The sequence below is a fragment of the Mus musculus genome, chromosome Y (assembly GCF_000001635.26).
Source record: "Mus musculus strain C57BL/6J chromosome Y, GRCm38.p6 C57BL/6J".
Taxonomy (NCBI): domain Eukaryota; kingdom Metazoa; phylum Chordata; class Mammalia; order Rodentia; family Muridae; genus Mus; species Mus musculus.
In genome coordinates, this window is record NC_000087.7 from 1,406,989 (window position 1) to 1,427,428 (window position 20,440).

At 37.8% G+C, this 20,440-nt stretch overlaps 1 protein-coding gene across 1 annotated transcript in view; it reads right to left on the bottom strand.

Moving 5' to 3' along the window:
- Usp9y (ubiquitin specific peptidase 9, Y chromosome) overlaps window positions 1-20,440 on the bottom strand; it is a 160,822-nt gene that overhangs the window by 108,028 nt on the left and 32,354 nt on the right. The window contains exon 13 of the mRNA NM_148943.2: window positions 5,430-5,534. Within this exon, the coding sequence (NP_683745.2) occupies window positions 5,430-5,534 (105 nt within the window). The remainder of the gene's footprint in view (window positions 1-5,429; window positions 5,535-20,440) is intronic.

The window sequence follows — 20,440 nt, forward strand, 5'->3', positions numbered from 1 at the left end:
CCTCTGGTTACTGCTTTAAAAAGCCCAGATCCCAAATATACCATACCTTATACAGGATTATTTATCATCAGAATCCTGTCTACACAGCCATCTAAGATTAGCCTTTACATTTCTCACTCCCAAATGATTTTATCCTGGAGTTTTATAGAAACTGAAATTGCAGATTTCTAGTTAGAGCAATTTTTTTTTTTGGTTTTTTTTTTTGAGACAGGGTTTCTCTGTGTAGCCCTGGCTGTCCTGGAACTCACTTTGTAGACCAGGCTGGGCTCTAACTCAGAAATCCATCCATTTTTTGATTCCATCAAAAAATTCCATCCAGCAATCTCCATAAAAAAATTCAACAAAAAATCTCAATTGAAATGGAAGGAACACTTATCAATTTCATATGAAAAACAAAAACCCAGTATAGCCAAAAGAATTCTCAACAGTAAATGGTCTTCTGGGGGAATCACTATCGCTGACTCCAAGCTACACTACTAAGCAATAGTGATAAAAACTAAATGATATTGGTACAGAGACAGACAATAAATCAATGGAGTAGAATTGAAGACAGAGAAATAAACCCCTCCACCTATGGACACTTAAGTTTTTGACAAAGAAGCCAAGGCCATACAGTGGAAAAAGAAAGCATCTTCAATACATGGTGCTGGTTCAACTGGCAACGTACATGTAGAAGAATGACTTTTTTTTTTCTTCAAGACAGGGTTTCTCTGTGTAGTCCTGGCTGTACTGGAACTCACTCTGTAGATTAGGCTGGCCTCGAACTCAGATCAGCCTGCCTCTGCCACCCAAGGGCTGGGATTAAAGGAGTATGCAACCATTGTCTGGCTGAAGAATGAAAATTAATCCATAATTATCACCTTGCACAAAGCTTATATTCAAGTGGATCAAGAACTTAAACATAAGACCAGATACACTGAATCTAATAGAAAAAAAAGTGGGAAAGAGCCTTCCAACTCTCAGCATGGGGAAAATTTTCCTGAACAGAACACCAACATCTCAGGCTCTAAGATCAAGAATTGACAAATGGCACCTCATGAAACTGAAAAGCTTCTGTAAGGCAAAGGACAGCATCAATACGACAAAATGGCAACCTACAGATTGTGAAAATATCTGCACTCCCCCAATATCTGATGGAGGGCTAATATCCAAAATATATTAAAAAACTCAAGAAGTTAATCTTCAAAAAACCCCCAAATAACCCAATTTAAAAATGAGATACACAAAAGATGGCCTAGTTGGCCATCACTGGAAAGAGATGCCCATTGGACTTGCAAACTTTATATGCCCCAGTACAGGTGAACGCCAGGGCCAAAAAGTGGAAGTGAGTGGGTAGGGGAGTGGGTGGGAGGGTATGGGGAACTTTTGGGATAGCATTGGAAATGTAAATGAGGCAAATACCGAATAAAAAGTATTTTAAAAAAAGACATGATATCAGGCAAATAAATAAATAAATAAATAAAACGAGATACAAAGCTAAACAGAGAATTCTCAAAAGAGGAATCTCTCCTGGCAGAGAAGCATTTTAAAAAATGTTCAACTTCCTTAGTCATCAGTGCAATGCTAATGAAAATGACCCTGAGAGTCCACCTCAGGAATATTAGCAAAAGTGGATATTAGCAAAAAAGTACCGAATACCCAGGATACAAAACCACAGACCAACTGAGGATGCTTCAATCTCACTTAAAAGGGAGAACAAAATAATCACAGAAGGCAGAGGGAGGGAGGTACCTGGGTGGGAAAGAGGACAGAGAGGGAAAAGTGGAGTTGGATCAGGTATATCGATGGGGGAGGGGAGATAAGCTCAGAGGGTTAGGACAATGAAAGGAATATGTAGTAGTGAGGGTCAGGGAGGATCCTCTAGAAACCCCAGAAACCTGGGATGTGAGAGGCTACCAGGACTCTATGGGGTGACATTAGCCAAAATGCCCAAATGTGGGGAGAAATGTACTAAAGAATTCACCTTCAGTAGATAGACAGGGCTCCAAGTGGAGGAATGGGGTTACCAACCCACTGTCAAAATTTGTGACTCAGAATTGTTCCTATCTAAAAGAACTGCACTGACGAAATGGAGAAGAGACTGGAGGAAAGGTGCTCCAGTGAATGGCCCAACTTGGGAGCCATGTCATAGAGAACAGGGTGGACATCAAGGTTTGACATTTATGCCTTTACTGGTGCTTTGATGTGCTTGCAGACAGGAGCCTGCCATAGCATGGCTGCCCTCTGAAAGGCCCTACGGGTAGCTGACTGAGGCATATGCTGATGCTTACACCCATCCACTAGCCTGAGGTAGGGGTCCCTATGGAGAAATTAGGAGGAGGATTGAAGGAGCTGAAGAAGATGAGAAGAACAGAAGTCTCAACTAACTCAACCTCATGGAGTTCTCAGAGACTGAGCCACTAACCAGGGAACATACATAGGCTAGTCTGAGGTCCCTGGCACATATATAGTAGAGGACTGTCTTGACTGTCCTCAGTGGAGAGGATGCTCTTAATCCTGTAGAGGCTTGAGGCCCCAGGGAAGGGGATCAGGGCTGGTGGAACACCCTATCAGGATGATGAACAGTGGCAGGGGGGCAACATTTGAAATGTAAATAAATAAAATAATTAAAAAACTTGGCTACACTGTGTACACACACACACACACACACACACACACACACACACACACACACACACACACACACACACACACACACACACACACACACACACACACACAGAGCAGGAAAACATCAAGGAGAGAAGACAAGCTTAAGGAAACAATTCAAGCATCAATAGAAAGGAAGAAATAAACATGACTACAACTTTCAAAAATGCTGTTACATGTTATAGAGATCAAAGAAAGGTATTAAGATATCATAAAGAAAGAACAAAAAGGAGCTCAGATACAAACCCAAGGGGTAGAAATATGTTTTCACTGAAATCGTGGCATTAAGTTTTCTATAGCACAAGAAGAAATTTTCAAAGTATTACATTGTATTACATTTACAGTTCAAAATATATTTTAAGAAACACAACAAATCAATGTTTAAATTAAATGCAAAAGCAAAACAATATAAAACCACATTGTAACTAAAGGCCTTTTGAGATGGGGTAGCAATTATACTCGTAACTACAAGTTACTTGCCATTATGCCTGAGTTTGCTCTTTGAGACTGGCATGGTACAAAGAAAAAAAATCAATTCTGTCAAGCTATAGTTTGATCTCTGTATGTATACATGACATGTTTATTCATTCACACACACACACAACACACATACTCTCAACACAAAGTCAAAAATAATTTAAAAAACCAGCAAGGAAAAAGGTATTAAGATATCATAAAGGCAAAAATAATCAGGATAACAAAAGAGCTCAACAGAACCATTAAACCTATAAAAGGCATATGAAAATATATTACAAGACCTGAAAATAAATAACTGCCAAGGACACTTTGTATCACTAGGCCATCTTTTAATATTGGCAGAGAAAAATAGTAGAGAAAAGCATGAGGTAACAATTTGTGACCATTAGTTCAGAACTGCAATAGAAGAATAATTCAATTACAAAAGAAAATAATAAAGAAGAAATTCTTTATTCTGCTCTGTAAATAAGAATAGGGGAAAAACAAATAATAGTTATAATAATCAGGAAAACAAAATTATATGAATCAGCAGCCTATATTTCCACAATTATCCTAAAATAATGATCATAAACTGTCAAGATGAGAAATTGCAGAAACATGTAGACATTTAGCAGTATTTTTAAATGATCGAGAGTCACTGAAAAAGTCAGTTAAGCTAAAAAATTTCATAGAGTAATATGAAAATGAAATGAGCATACTTGATCCTTACACAAAATGTAAAGACAGGCTCGTATGTAAAAATTGAACTTAATTTCATGGCTAACCTTAAGGTTTTACAGAAATAAAAACTAGATAAAGTCAAAATCTTGAAAAAGTAAAAATTTAAAACACAGCAGCTATAAATGACTGCCATAAAGAAGAAGACAATTGATGGGAAGAGCTGGTTCCTTCAGAAAAACTAAGATTGGTAAACTTTCAGCCAAAAGTAACCAGGAGAAATAAAAACAATGAAATCTAGAAGATAATAAGGAAACTCTGTGAAAGCCTATATTTTAAGAAAATAGAAAAATACAGAGCCAATCAACAAATTCTTAGATGCATGTGGCCAGCAATGAAACCAAGACAACCTGAGCAGATTTTTCAATAGCCAAAGAGATGTCAAGAGTGGTGCAAATACTTGCAAAAAGCCAGGTAAACTCACTTAGACATCTAGATCTGAGAAAGAATTAATACCTGTATTTTGAAAATATTTATAAACTAGGAGGGCAGGGTACAGAGGATGGATGACTCTAATACCACAAAAAGATAAATATATAAAAGCAAAGAAAAATTACCACTGATTAAAAAAGTTTCAAGTTTTTGTAATTTAATAATTAAAATATAGTGTCTCAATAGGAGTACTGTTCAAAATACACCATTTCAAAGAACAGAATTCAGTTCAAAACATGAGCCAATTGCTAGAATAACTATCAATACTTTTTTACACAATATGAAACAGCTTAATCTTTTTAGGATACCACTTCCTTTTCCTCAGGGCCTTTTCTACATTAGAGATTCAACTATGTATAAAATGGTTCAAATACATTAATTTTTGTGACTAAAATGAAGGTATCGTCCACTATATCCTTTACAATTCATAGATGTTTAATTTCCGTTAACAATTACTTCTACTAAAATGTTAAGTATGATTTGTAATTAATATTCCCATGAATTTCTCCAGGGTAAGCCAGCAAAACAGCAACTAGGGTATTAAATATAATTATTCACATATTAATTGAAAATCAAACAAATATTTTATACCATAGTCAGTGACTACTAAAGGTCCAACCAAAAATATAATCATTTTTAAGGCAATCTTATACTGCTAAAACCAATGTTAAGTATCATATAAGCACATTATTACTGTCACAGGGTTTTAACTTTTGACTCCTAAATTCTCAAACCAAACATTACAGAGGAAAAGAATAATAGTATGCCACAATATTTAAAATATTTCCATCAATACCAGAGGGGATACACTATTATAGACTCTTGGACTATGTAAAAAATAACATTTTTTTTATATGCCTTTATATGCAGCTTGGTATTTTCTTCTCCTATCCAAGCCTTCTTTATATTTATACAGGTTATTTAATCCTACATCAAAATAAAAATTTCCAAAAAGCAATAAATTTAAGAACTAGATATAGTAAAAATGGTTAAATTTGCTCAAGTATGATGTAAATTATTACATAAACAAAAATAATTCTAAGTTCTGAGAATAAGAGAAAATTATGATTAATATATTAGCTACTGTTTTTTTTAAAGCCATGCTATAAATAAAGAACTGAATAGTGGTAATGCATCATTACTTGGACTTTTACCTTAAAGCAATCAAAGAGATGATCAAGTTGTTCAGGAGAAAAATTCCAAGCCAATTTTGCTAGTAAATCATGAACATTCTTCACAATAGCTTCATGTTTTCCAGCCTATTGAAAAAAAAAAAAGTAAAAATAAAAATCACTATATTAAGATGGCAACAAAAATCTTTACTTACCTTTCCACCTAAAATGCAAATACAACTCAGCATAAAAAACCTAAAGTCCCTTAGTTTTTTTCTTTTAAAGGACTCACAGAATTAATATGAAAACAGTAAACTACCAATAAAATTAAGAAAAAAAAAACAACTTAAAAAACAGTAAAATGATTCAAAATTAGAAATCAAGTGTTCAAAAGATCAACCACCAGGATCAAAGAGGCTTCATCCTAAAGAAGCAAAGATGGCTTAACACACACATATATTGATTAAATGTAATATATCATATAAATGAACCAACAAAATACATGATCTTCTCATTAGATTAAGAAATAAAATTTAACAAAATTCAACACCCTTTTATAATAAAAGCTCTGGTAATTAGGGATATTTCAACATAATAAAGGCAGATTCTGGTAAACCTATACCCAATATCAACTTAAACAGAGAGAAACTTGAAGCTATTCCAATAAAATCAGGAATAAAAAAAGTTTGTCCACTCTTTCCTTATCTATACAAATGGCAAGTAGTCTGAGAAACAAATCATGTTATCAACACTCTTTACAATAGCCACAAATAATATAAAAGATCTTGAAGTTACATCTTATTGAGCAAGTGAAGGGGACCTGTATGATTAAAAACTTCAAGTCATTGAAAACGTAAATGGTGCAAAACACATGAAACTCAAGAAGGAAGACCAAAGTGTGGATACTTTGTTCCTCCTTAGAATGGGGAACAAAATACCCATGGAAGGAGTTTCAGTGACAAAGTTTGGAGCTAAAATGGAAGGAAGGACCATCCAGAGACTGTCCCACTGGGGATCCATCCCTTATACAACCACCAAACCCAGACACTATTGCATATGCCACAAAGATTTTGCTGACAGGACCCTTACATAGCTGTCTCTTGTGAGGCTATGCCAGTGCCTGGCAAATACAGAAGTGGATGCTCACAGTCATCTATTGGATGGATCACAGGGCCCCCAATGTAGGAGCTAGAGAAAGTACCTAAGGAGCTGAAGGGGTCTGCAAACCCTATAGGAGGAAAAACAATATGAACTAACCAATACCCCCAGAGCTCATGTCTCTAGCTGCATATGTAGCAGAAGATGGTCTAGCTGGCCATAATTGGGAGGAGAAGCCCCTTGGTCTTACTAAGATCATATGCCCCAGTATAGGGGAATGCCAGGGTCAGAAGTGGGAGTGGGTGGGTTGGGGAGCAGGGTGCAAGGGAGGGCATAGGGGACTTTTGGGATAGCATTTGAAATGTAAATGAAGAAAATATCTAATAAAAATTCTTTTTGAAAAAAGAAATCATAAATTGAAGATATCAGAAAATGAAAAGATCTCCCATGTTCATGGATCTGTAGGACTAACATAGTAAAAATAATCCTATCAAAAGCATTGAGCACCTTACCAGATTAATGCATGAAGAAGATTTCAACACAATTCTTCGTATATCTTAAAAGGTCAGTCAAACTGGATGATTTCATGTACAAGAATGAAAATAGATCAAAATATTTATCATCCTTCACATACTCAATTCCAAATGGATCAAAGACCTCAAAAGAAAACCAGATACTTGGAAACTAATAAAAGATAGGGAACAGCTTTAAACTCTGACAGAAAAAGACAATCTTAACACCAAAAGCATAGGAATTAAAATCAACAAAGTTTTGTAAGAGACCTTATAAAACTAATAAGTTTCTGCATGTCAAAAAACACTGTCATTTGAACAAAGCTGCAGCCTACAGAAAGAGAAAAGATTTTTCATCAACTCCACATATGAGAGTGGGATAGTATTTAAAATATAGAAAGTAACTCAAGAAACTATATTTCAAGAAAACAAATGACTGAATTAAAATATCTAAACAGAATTCTCAATAGAGGAACTCAAAAGGCTGAGAAATGCTTTAAAAATGTTCAACAATGTTAGTCACTTTAAGATTTCATCTTACACCAGACAGTATGGCTAAGATAAAAATCCACAAGAGACAACACATGCTAATGAAATGTGGAGTAAGGGAAACAATCATCCATTGCTTATGGGTAGGCAGACTTGTACAGTAACTATGGATTTCAGTGTGATAGTTCCTGTCATAGTTATTCCTCCCATCACAAAGTAATCAAATGCACAAAACAAAGAAAGAATATTGAAAGCAGTAAAGGAAAAAGGTCAAGTAACATATAAAGACAGACCTATTAGAATTACACCAGATTTCTCAACAGAGTATGAAAGCTAGAAGATCCTGGGCAGATATCATACAGACCCTAAGAGAACATAAGTGCCAGCCCAGCCTACTATCAGCAAAACTCTGAATTACCATAGATGGAGAAACCAAGGTATTCCACGACATAACCAAATTTCAGCAGTGTCTTTCCACTAATCCAGTCCTTCAAAGCATAAGAGATGGAAAACACCAACACAAGGAGGGAAACTACTTTCTAGGAAAAGCAAGAAAGTAATCTTCCAACAAACCTAAAAGAAGATAGCCACATAAACAAAATTCCACCTGTAACAACAAAAATAACAGAAAGCAAAAATGACTTTTTAAATTTATCTCTGAATATGAATGGACTCAATTCCCCAATAAAAAGTCACAGACTAACAGACAGGACTCAACATTTTGCTACATACAGGAAACACACTTCAGTGACAAAGACAGATACCACCTCAGCATAAAAGGGTGGAAAACTAGTCTCCAAGCAAATGGTCCCAAGGAACAAGCTGGAGTAGGCATTCTAGTATCAGATAAAATCGACTTTCAACCCAAAGTTATCAGAAAAGGCAAGGAAAGACACTTCATATTCATCAAAGGAAAAATATACCAAGAAGAACTCTTTCAACATCTATGCTACAAATGCAAAGGCACCCAATTTCATAAAAGAAACTTTACTAAAGCTCAAAGCACACATAGCACCTCATACAATAAGAGTGGGAGACTTCAACTGCAAACTCTCATCAATGGACAGATTATAGAAACAGAAACTAAACAGACACAATGAAACTAACAGAAGTTATGAAACAAATGGATTTAACAGATATCTATAGAACATTTTATTCTAAATTGAAAGAATATACCTTCTTCTCAGCACCTCATGGTACCTTCTCCAAAATGGACAATATAACTGGTTACAAAACAGGCCTCAACAGGTACAAGAAGACTGAAATAATCCAATACATCCTTTCAGATCACCACAGACTAAGGCTGGTCTTCAATAATAACATAAACCAGAGAAAGCCGACAGAACAACAATGCAGTCAATGATAATTGGGTCAAATGAGAAATAAAGAAATTAAAGACATGGACACCAGTACCAGGCCACCTTGGGTGCTGAGTCGGGAGACACCCCCAAGGTCCCCTAGAGGACTCTCCACGAGATCTTAGGCACATGGATCACCATGGACTAAGGCTGATCTTCAACAACATAAATAATAGAAAGCCAACATTCACATGGAAACTGAACAACACTCTTCTCAATGATATCTTGGTCAAGGAAGGAATAATGAAAGAAAGTAAAGACTTTAGAGTTTAATGAAAATGAAGCCACAACATACCAAAACTTATGGGACACAATGAAAACATTTCTAAGAGGAAAACTCATAGCTCTGAGTGCTTCCAAAAATAAACTATACAGAGCACACACTAGCAGCTTGACAACACACCTAAAATCTCTAGAACAAAAGGAAGCAAATTCACCCAAGAGGAGTAGACCACAGGAAATAATCAAACTCAGGGGTTAAATCAACCAAGTGGAAACAAGAAGAACTATTCAAAGAACCAACCAAGAGAGGAGATGGTTCTTTGAGAAAATCAATAAGATAGATAAACCCTTAGCCAGACTCAGTAGAGGGCACAGGGACAGCATCCTAATTAACAAAATCAGAACTGAAAAGGGAGACATAACAACAGATCCTGAAGAAATCCAAAACACCATCAGATCCTTCTACAAAAGGCTATACTCAACAAAACTGGAGAACCTGGATGAAATGGACAAATTTCTAAACAGATACCAGGTAACAAAGTTAAATAAAGATCAGGTTAATGATCTAAACAGTCCTACATCCCCTCAAGAAAAAGTCATTAATAGTCTCCCAACCAAAAAAAGCCCAGGACCAGATGGGTTTAGTGCAGAGTTCTATCAGACCTTCAAAGAAGGTCTAATTCCAGTTCTGCACAAACTATTCCACAAAATAGAAGCAGAAGGTACTATACCCAAGTCATTCTATGAAGCCACAATTACTCTGATACATAAACCACTAAAGACCCAACAAAGATAGAGAACTTCAGACCAATTTCCCTTATGAATATCAATGAAAAATACTAAATAAAATTCTTGCTAACCGAATCACAGCATACATCAAAACCACCATCCATCCTGTCCAAGTAGGTTTCATTCTAGGGATGCAGGGCTGGTTTAATATACGGAATACCATCAACGTAATCCAGTATATAAACAAACTCAAAGACAAAACCACATGATCATCTTGTTAGATGCAGAGAAAGTATTTGACAAAATCCAACATTCATTCATGATAAAAGTCTTGGAAAGATCAGGAATTTGAGGCCCATACCTAAACATAATAAAAGCAATCTACAGCAAACCAGTAGCCAACATCAAAGTAAATGGTGAGAAGCTTGAAGCAATCCCACTAAAATCAGGGTCTAGACAAGGCTGCCCACTTTCTCATTCAACATTGTACTTGAAGTCCTAGCCAGAGCAATTCGACAACAAAAGGAGATCAAGGGGATACAAATTGGAAAGGAAGAAGTCAAAATATCACTTTTTGCAGATGATATGATAGTATATATATAAGTGACCCTAAAAATTCCACCAGAGAACTCCTAAACCTGATAAACAGCTTCGGTGAAGTAACTGGATATAAAATTAACTCAAACAAGTCAATGGCCTTTCTCTACACAAAGGATAAACAGGCTGAGAAAGAAACTAGGTACAGTCACAAATAATATAAAATACCTTGGCGTGACTCTATCTAAGGAAGTGAAAGATCTGTATGATAAGAACTTCAAGTCTCTGAAGAAAGAAATTAAAGAAGATCTCAGAAGATGGAAAGATCTCCCATGCTCATGGATTGGCAGGATCAACATTGTAAAAATGGCTATCTTGCCAAAAGCAATCTACAGATTCAATGCAATCCCCATCAAAATTCCAACTCAATTCTTCAACGAATTAGAAAGAATAATCTGCAAATTCATCTGGAATAACGAAAAACCTAGGATAGCAAAAACTCTTCTCAAGGATAAAAGAAACTCTGGTGGAATCACCATGCCCGATCTTAAGCTGTACTACAGAGCAATTGTGATAAAAACTGCATGATACTGGTATAGCGACAGACAAGTAGACCAATGGAACAGAATTGAAGACCCAGAAATGAACCCACACACCTATGGTCACTTGATCTTTGACAAGGGAGCTCAAACCATCCAGGGGAAAAAAGACAGCATTTTCAACAAATGGTGCTAGCACAACTGGTGGTTATCATGTAGAAGAATGAGAACTGATCCATTCCTATGTCCTTGTACTAAGGTCAAATCTAAGTGGATTAAGGAACTCCACATAAAACCAGAGATACTGAAACTTATAGAGGAGAAAGTGGGGAAAAGATATGGGTGCAGGGGAAAATTTCCTGAATAGAACAACAATGGCTTGTGCTGTAAGATAGAGATATCTACAAATGGGACCTCATAAGATTGCAAAGCTTCTGCAAAGCAAAAGACACCGTCAATAAGACAAAAAGGCCACCAACAGATTGGGAAAGGATCTTTACCTATCCTAATTCAGATAGGGGACTAATATCCAGTATATATAAAGAACTCAAGAAGGTGGACTCCAGAAAATCAGATAACCCCATTAAAAAATGGGGCTCAGAGCTAAACAAAGAATTCTCACCTGAGGAATACCGAATGGCTGAGAAGCACCTGAAATCAACATCATAAGGGAAATGCAAATCAAAACAACCCTGAGATTCCACCTCACACCAGTCAGAATGGCTAAGATCAAAAATTCAGGTGACAGCAGATGCTGGTGAGGATGTGGAGAAAGAGGAACACTCCGCCATTGTTGGTGGTATTGCAAGCTTGTACAACCACTCTGGAAATCAGTTTGGCGGTTCCTCAGAGAACTGGACATAGTACTACCGGAGGATCCTGCAACACCTCTCCTGGGAATATATCCAGAAGATGTCCCAACCAGTAAGAAGGCCACAAGCTCCACTATGTTCATGGCAGCCTTATTTATAATAACCAAAAGCTGGAAACAACCCAGATGTCCCTCAACAGAGGAATGGATACAGAAAATGTGGTACATTTACACAATGGAGTACTACTCAGCTATTAAAAAGAATGAATTTATGAAATTCCTAGGCAAATGGATGGACCTGGAGGGCATCATCCTGAGTGAGGTAACCCAATCACAAAGGAACTTACACAATATTTACTCATTGATAAGTGGATATTAGCCCAGAAACTTAGGATAACCAAGATATAAGATACAATTTGCTAAACGCATGAAACTTAAGAAGAATGAAGACCAAATTGTGGACAATTTGCCCCTCCTTAGAATTGAGAACATAACAACCATGTAAGGAGTTACAGAGACAAAGTTTGGAGCTGTGACAAAAGGATGGACCATTTAGAGACTGCCATATCCGGGGATCCAACCCATAATTAGCTTCCAAATTCTGACTCCATTGCACACACTAGCAAAATTTTGCTGAAAGGACCCAGATAGTGCTCTCTTTTGTGAGACTATGCCGGGGCCTAGCAAACACAGAAGTGGATGCTCACAGTCAGCTATTGGATGGATCACAGGGTCCCCAGTGGAGGAGCTAGAGAAAGTACCCAAGGAGCTAAAGGGATCTGCAACCCTATAGGTGAAACAATATTATGAACTAACCAGTACCCCCCAGAGCTCTTGTCTCTAGCTGCATATGTATCAAAAGATGGTCTAGTAGGGCATCACTGGAAAGAGAGGCCCATTGGACTTGCAAACTTTATATGGGCTAGTACAGGGGAACGTCAGGGCCTAAAAGTGGTAGTGGGTGGGTAGGGGAGTGGGTGGGAGGGTATGGGGGTCTTTTGGGATAGTATTGGAAATGTAAATTAGAAAAATACCTAATAAAAAGTATATAAAAATGCAACACTTAAAACAACTCATTGAACAGAGAAACCTTCAGAAACCAAAATTTACCAACTTTGGACAAAGGAAGGTACTGTACTTATTCTTAAAAAGATATGTAAATACAGACCCAGACACCTTATCTGTATCTACAATGATATCTTGACTGCAAGATATGCTTGTCAATGGTGGCACAAAACACGTGGAAGTAACAAAACAATAACTGATTTGACTTCGGGCCCACCCCACAAGACAGAACACATACTCAGTAGTATTTAGGTTTCCAGATCCTGAGACTAGATAGTTCAAGGACTTAAGTGTAAACCAAATTAAGACTGGTCTATTAAAAAATATAGAGCTGGGCATTGGTGGCACATGCCTTTAATCCAAGCACTCGGGAGGCACAGGCAGGCTGATTTCTGAGTTCGAGGCCAGCCAGGTCTACAGATTGAGTTCCAGGACAGCCAGGGCTACACAGAGAAACCCTGTCTCAAAAACAAAACAAAAAAAACCCAACCAACCAACAAACAAACAAAATGCAAAAATGTAGAGAAATGTTTTGGAGGGGAAACCAGGAAAGGGAATAACATTTGAATTGTAAATAAAGAAATTATCTCAATAAATTGTGACAAAAGGACTCCTTGTGGTATCCTTTGAATAATCCAAGGTCAATTCCTTCCTTGCTCAATCATCTTCAGAAGTTTGCCCTAGAGGATGGCAACAAATATAGAGACCCACCACCAGATATTAGGCAGAGAGTGAGAAAATACTCAGTCCTAAATAGATATCTCCATCAGATCCATCCCTCCCTAAGCTCAGGGAATCTTGTAAAAGAGAAAGCAGAAAGAGAATAGGAGATAGAGGAGATGGATGATAGAAAAAACAAAGCACTTAAGATCAACTGAGCAGAGACATCTGCATACCTTCACCTCCATAGGAGAGGTGGCCTCCAGGGAGGGTTCTGACAGTCTGAGCAGATGAGAGAGCCATCTTGTATCCCGAGTCCCTCAGAGACCAGTCTTCTCAGGAGAGCACACAGACTGCAGTAGCAACATAGCTTCTGGTACAGGCCCCTTTTCGGGGCCTCATCTTCAGCCATGAGTCAGAGATGAGCTCCAGACCTCTGTGCACCTTCCCTGCCAGAGGAGAGCTTGCCTGCAGTGAGTACTCTGACCAATGAGACTCAGGAGACAGTTGGACTCCCAGGAGTGCTGACAGAGGTTAACAGAATCACAGGAGGAACAAGCTCCAGATATAACAACTAATGCCAATTTCCAGATGGCAAAAAGGCAAACTTAAGAATCTTACTAACAGAAACCAAGACCTCTCACCATCATCAGAACCCAGCACTCCCATCTCACGGAGTCCTTGATAGCCTATCACACCTGAGAAGCAAGATTCAGATTTAAAATCATACCTCATGATGCTGGTGGAGGATTTTAAGAAAGGAAATAATAACTTCCTTAAAGAAATACAGGAGAACACTGTTAAACAGGTAGAAGGCCTTAAAGAGGAAGCACAAAAATCCCTTACAGAATTGCAGTAAAACACAACCAAACAGGTGATGGAATTGAACAAAACCATCCAAGATCTAAAAAGGGAAATAGAAACAATAAAGAAAACACAAAGGGAGACAACTCTGGAGAAAGAAAACCTAGGAAAGAAATCAGGAAACATAGATGTGAGTATCAGCAACAGATACAAGAGATGGAAGAGAGAATCTCAGGTGCAGAAGATTCCATAGAGAACATGGACACACCAATAAAAGAAAATGCAAAATGGCAAAAGATTCTAACTCAAAATATCCAGGAAATCCAGGACACAATGAGAAGACCAAACCTACGGATAATGGGAGTAGATGAGAATGAAGATTTTCATCTTAAAGGGCCAGTAAATATCTTCAACAAAATTATAGAGGAAAACTTCCCAAACTTAAAGAAAGAGATGCCCATGAATATATAAGAAGTCAACAGAACACCAAATAGACTGGACCAGAAAAGAAATTCCTCCCAAAACATAATAATCAGAACAACAAATGCACTAAATAAAAATAGAATATTAAAAGCAGTAAGGCAAAAAGATCAATTAACATATAAAGGCAGCCCTATTAGAGTTACACCAGACTTCTCACCAGAGACTATGAAAGCCAGAAGATCCTGGACAGATGCTATACAGACCCTAAGAGAACACAAATGCAAGCCCAGGCAACTATACCCAGCAAATCTCTCAATTACCATAGATGGAGAAATCAAAGTATCCCATGACTAAAATAAATTCACACAGTATCTTTAAAATGAATTCAGCCCTTCAAAGGATAATGAAGGGAAAACACCCACACAAGGATGGAAACTATACCCTAGAAAAAGCAAGAAAGTACTTCTTCAACAAACCTAAGAGAAGACAAGTGCAAGAACAGAACCCAAACTTAAACAACAAAAATAACAGGAAGCAACAATTACTTTTCTTTAATATCTCTTAATATCAATGGACTCAATTCCCCAATAAAAAGACATAGACTAACAGACTGGCTACACAAACAGGACCCAACATTTTGCTGCTTACAGGAACCCACCTCAGGGAAAAAGACAAACACTACCTCAGAGTGAAAGGCTGGAAAACAATTTTCCAAGCAAATGGTCCAAGGAAACAAGCTGGAGTAGTCATTCTAATATCAAATAAAATTGACTTCTAACCCAAAATTATCAATAAAAAAAAAGGAGGGGCACTTCATACTCATCAAAGGTAAAAATCTTCCAAGGTAAACTCTCCATTCTGAATATCGATGCTACAAATGAAAGGGAATCCACATTCATTAAATAAACTTTAGTAAAACTCATAGCACACATTGCACCTCACACAATAATAGTGGGGGACTTCAAAACTCCAGTCTAATCAATGGACAGATAATAGAAACAGAAACTAAATAGGGACACAGTGAAACTAAGAGAAGTTATGAAACACATGGATTTAACAGATATCTACAGGACATTTTATCCTAAAAGAAAAGGATATAACTTCTTCTCAGCATTTCATGGTACCTCCTCCAAAATTGAACATATAATTGGTCACAAAACAGGCCTCAACAGATACAAAAATATTGAAATTATCCCATGTATACTATCAGATTACCATGGACTAAGGTTGATCTCAATAACAATATAAATAATAGAAAGCCAACATTCACATGGAAACTGAACAACACTCTTCTCAATGATACCTTGGTCAAGGAAGAAATAAAGAAATTAAAAACTTTTTAGAGTTTAATGAAAATGAAGCCACAACATACCCAAACTTATGGGACACAATGAAAGCATTCCTAAGAGGAAAACTCATAGCCCTGAGTACCTCCTAAAAGAAACTAGAGAGATAATAAACTAGCAGACTGACAGCACACCTAGAAGCTCTAGAACAAAAGGAAGCAAATTCACCCAAGAGGAGAAGCTCTAGAACAAAAGGAAGCAAATTCACCCAAGAGGAGTAGAGGGCAGGAAAGAATCAAACTTAGGGCTGAAATCAACCAAGTGGAAACAAAAAGAACTTTTCAAAGAATCAACCAAACCAGGAGCTGGTTCTCTGAGAAAATCAGCAAGATAGATAAACCCTTAGACAGACTGACTAGAGGGTCCAAGGACAGTAAGTATCCTAATTAACAAAATCAGAAATGAAAAGGGAGAAATAACAACAGAACCTGAGGAAATCCAAAACATCATCAGATCCTACTACAAAAGACTATACTCAACAAAAATGGAAAACCTGGAAGAAATGGAAAATTTCCTAGACAGATACCAGGTACCAAAGTTAAATAGGGATCAGATAAATGATCTAAACAGCCCTATATTCCCTAAAGAAATAGAAGCAGTAATTAATAGTCTCCCAACGAAAAAAAGTCCAGGATCAGATGAGTTTAGTGCAGAGTTCTATCAGACCTTCAAAGAAGATGTAATACCAACTCTCCTCAAACTATTCCACAAAATAGAAACAAAGGTACTCTACCCAATTCATTTTATGAAGCCACAATTACTCTGATACCTAAACCACACAAAGATCCAACAAAGAAAGAGAACTTCAGACAAATTTCCCTTATGAATATCAATGCAAAAATATTTTAAAAAATCATTGCAAACAGAATCCAAAAACACATCAAAATGACCATCCATCATGACCAAGTAGGCTTCATTCCAGGAATGCAGGGATGGTTTAATTTATGGAAATCCATCAACGTAATCCACTATATAAACAAACTCAAAGACAAAAAAAATCACATGAGAAAGCATTTGACAAAACCCAACACCTGTTCATGATAAAAGTCATGGAAAGATCATGAATTCAAGGACCATACCTAAACTTAATAAAAGCAATATACAGGAAGCCAGTTGTCAACATAAAACTAAATGGAGAGAAACTTGAAGCAATCCCACTAAAATCAGGGACTAGACAAGGCTGCCTACTTCATCCCTACCTATTCAATGTAGTACTTGAAGTCCTAGCCAGAGCAATTTGTCAACAAAAGGAGATCAATGGGATACAAATTGAAAAGGAAGAAATCAAAATATCACTATTTGCAGATGATATGATAGTATATATAAGTGACCCTAAAAATTCCACCAAAGAACTCATAAAACTGATAAACAGTTCCAGTGCAGTAGCTGGATATAAAATTAACATAAATAAATCAGTGGCCTTTCTCTACACAACAGATCAACAGGCAGAGAAAGATATTAGGGAAACAACACCCTTCACAATAGTCACAAATAGTATAAAATACCTTGGTGTGACTCTAAGTAAAAGATCTTTATGATAAGAACTTCAAGTCTCTGAAGAAAGAAATTGAAGATCTCAGAAGATGGAAAGATCTCCCATGTTCATAGATTGGCAGGATTAATATAGTAAAAATGGCTATCCTACCAAAGCAATCTACAGATTCAATGCAATCCCCATCAAAATTCTAACTCAATTCTTCACAGAGTTAGAAAGGGCAATTTGTAAATTCATCTGGAATAACATAAAACCTAGGATAGCAAAAACTATTCTCAGCAATAAAAGAAACTCTGTTGGAATCACCATATCTGACCACAAACTGTACTACAGAGCAATTGTGATTAAAAACTACATGCTACTGGCACAGCAAGGGACAGGTAGATCAATGGAATACAATTTAAGACCCACACCTATGGTCACTTGATCTTTGACAAAGGAGCTAAAACCATCCAATGGGGGGGAAAAAGACATTTTCAACAAATAGTGCTGGCACAACTGGCAGTTATCATGTAGAAGAATGCAAATTGATCCATTCTTATCTCCTTGTACAAAGCTCAAGTCTAAGTGGATCAAAGACCTCCACTGACCGGCTAGTTTTGTGTCAACTTGACACAGCTGGAGTTATCACAGAAAAAGGAGCTTCAGTTGAGGAAATGCCTCCATGAGATACAACTGTAAGGCATTTTCTCAATTAGTGATCAAGGGGGAAAGGCCCCTTGTGGGTGGGACCATCTCTGGGCTGGTAGTCTTGAGTTCTTTAAGAGAGCAGGCTGAGCAAGCCAGGTGAAGCAACCCAGTAAAGAACATCCCTCCATGGTCTCTGCATCATCTCCTGCTTCCTGACCTGCTTGAGTTCCAGTCCTGACTTCCTTTGGTGATGAACAGCAGTACGGAAGTGTAAGCCGAATAAACCCTTTCCTCCACAACTTGTTTCTTGGTCATGATGTTTGTGCAGGAATAGAAACCCTGACTAATACATCCACATAAAAACAGAGACACTGAAATTCTTAGAGTAGAAAGTGGGAAAAAAAAAAACCAACAAAACCTCGAAGATATTAGCACTGGGGAAAAATTCCTAAACAGAACAGCAATGGCTTGTGCTGTAAGATCAAGTATTGACAAATGGGACCTCATGAAATTGAAAAGCTTATGTAAGGCAAAAGACACTGTCAATAAGACAAAAAGTCCACCAACAGATTGGAAAAGGATTTTTACCTATCCTAAATCTGATAAGGGACTAATACCCAATATATATAAAGAACTCAAGAAGGTGACTCCACAAAATCAAATAACCCCATTAAAAATGGGGCTCAGAGCTAAACAAAGAATTCTCACCTGAGGAATACCAAATGGCTGAGAAGCACCTGAAAAAATGTTCAACATCCTTAATCATTAGGGAAATGCAAATCAAAGCAACCCTGAGATTCCACCTCACACCAGTCAGAATGTCTAAGATCAAAACCTCAGGTGACAGCAGATGCTGGCGAGGATGTGGAGAAAGAGGAACACTCCTCCATTGTTGGTGGGATTGCAAGCTTGTACAACCACTCTGGCAATTAGTCTGGAGTTTCCTCAAAAAATTGGACATAGTACTATAGGAGGACCCAGCAATACCTTTCCTGGGCATATATACAGAAGATGTTCCACTTGGTAATAAGAACATATAGCTCCCCTATGTTCACAGGAGCTCTATTTATAATGCCCAGAAGCCAGAAAGAACCCAGATGTCTCAGAACAGAGGAATGGATACAGAAAATGTGGTACATTTACAACACAATTGAGTACTACTCAGCTATTAAAAACAATGAATTCATGACATTCTTAGGCAAATGGCTGGATCTGGAAGATATCATTCTGAGTGAGGTAGCCCAATCACAAAAGAATTCACAAGATATGTACTCACTGATAAGTGTATATTAGCCTAAAAACTTAGAATACCCAAGATACAATTTGCAAAACACAAGAAAACCAAGAAGAAGGAAGACCAATGCCTGGATACTTCATTGCTCCTTAGAATAGGGAACACAATACCCATGGAAGGAGTTACAGAGATAAAGTTTGGAACTGAAAGATCCTGGCAGAATGTAAAAGGACACAGAAGCCATGAAATTGGCAAGATAGACGTCAGTGTTAGCAGAACTAGCTTCACTGATTTAGAAAAACAGAGGTGCACAATGCTCTGGCCACTCCTTGAACCTGTGTGTCTGCCAATGTTCTGACCAGGTGTGTGCCCATTGCTGCACCTTCATTAGACTCTTTCCTTGTACCCCTCCCATATCCATTTCTTGAGAATAGACATTGTTTAGATCTGGAAATTTCCTACTCTCCCCCTTCCCCTTTCCCCTCTGAGGGCCTATAAAAACTGGGACCTCTTTCCCCTCGAGGTCGATTCCTCTACCCCTGCATGGGATATGAGTCGTCCCCAGAGCTCTGGCTTTCCCCAAATAAAGTCTCATGTGGTTTGCAACAAGGTAGGTCTATTGTAAGTTCTTTGGTGTCCGCTATTGTCCTGAGGCCTGAGCGAGGGGCTCCTCTTGGAGTCTTTCAGAACTAAGGTGAAATGATGGACCATCCAGACACTGGCCCATCCAGGGATCCATCCCATAATCAGCCTCCAAATGCAAACACTATTGCATATGCCAGCAAGATTATGCTGTCTCGTGTGAGGCTATACCAGTACCTGGCAAAAACAGAAGTAGATGCTCACAGTCATCTATTGGATGGATCACAGGGCCCCCAATGGAGGAGCTAGAGAAAGTACCCAAGGAGCTAAAGGGATCTGCAACCCTATAGGTGGAACAACAATATGAACTAACCAGTACTCCAACAGCTCGTGTCTTTAGCTGCTTATGTAGCAGAAGATGGCCTAGTCAGCCATCATTGGGAAGAGAGGCCCCTTGGTCTTGCAAACTTTATATGCCCCAGTACAGGGGAACACCAGGGCCAAGAAATGGGAGTGAGT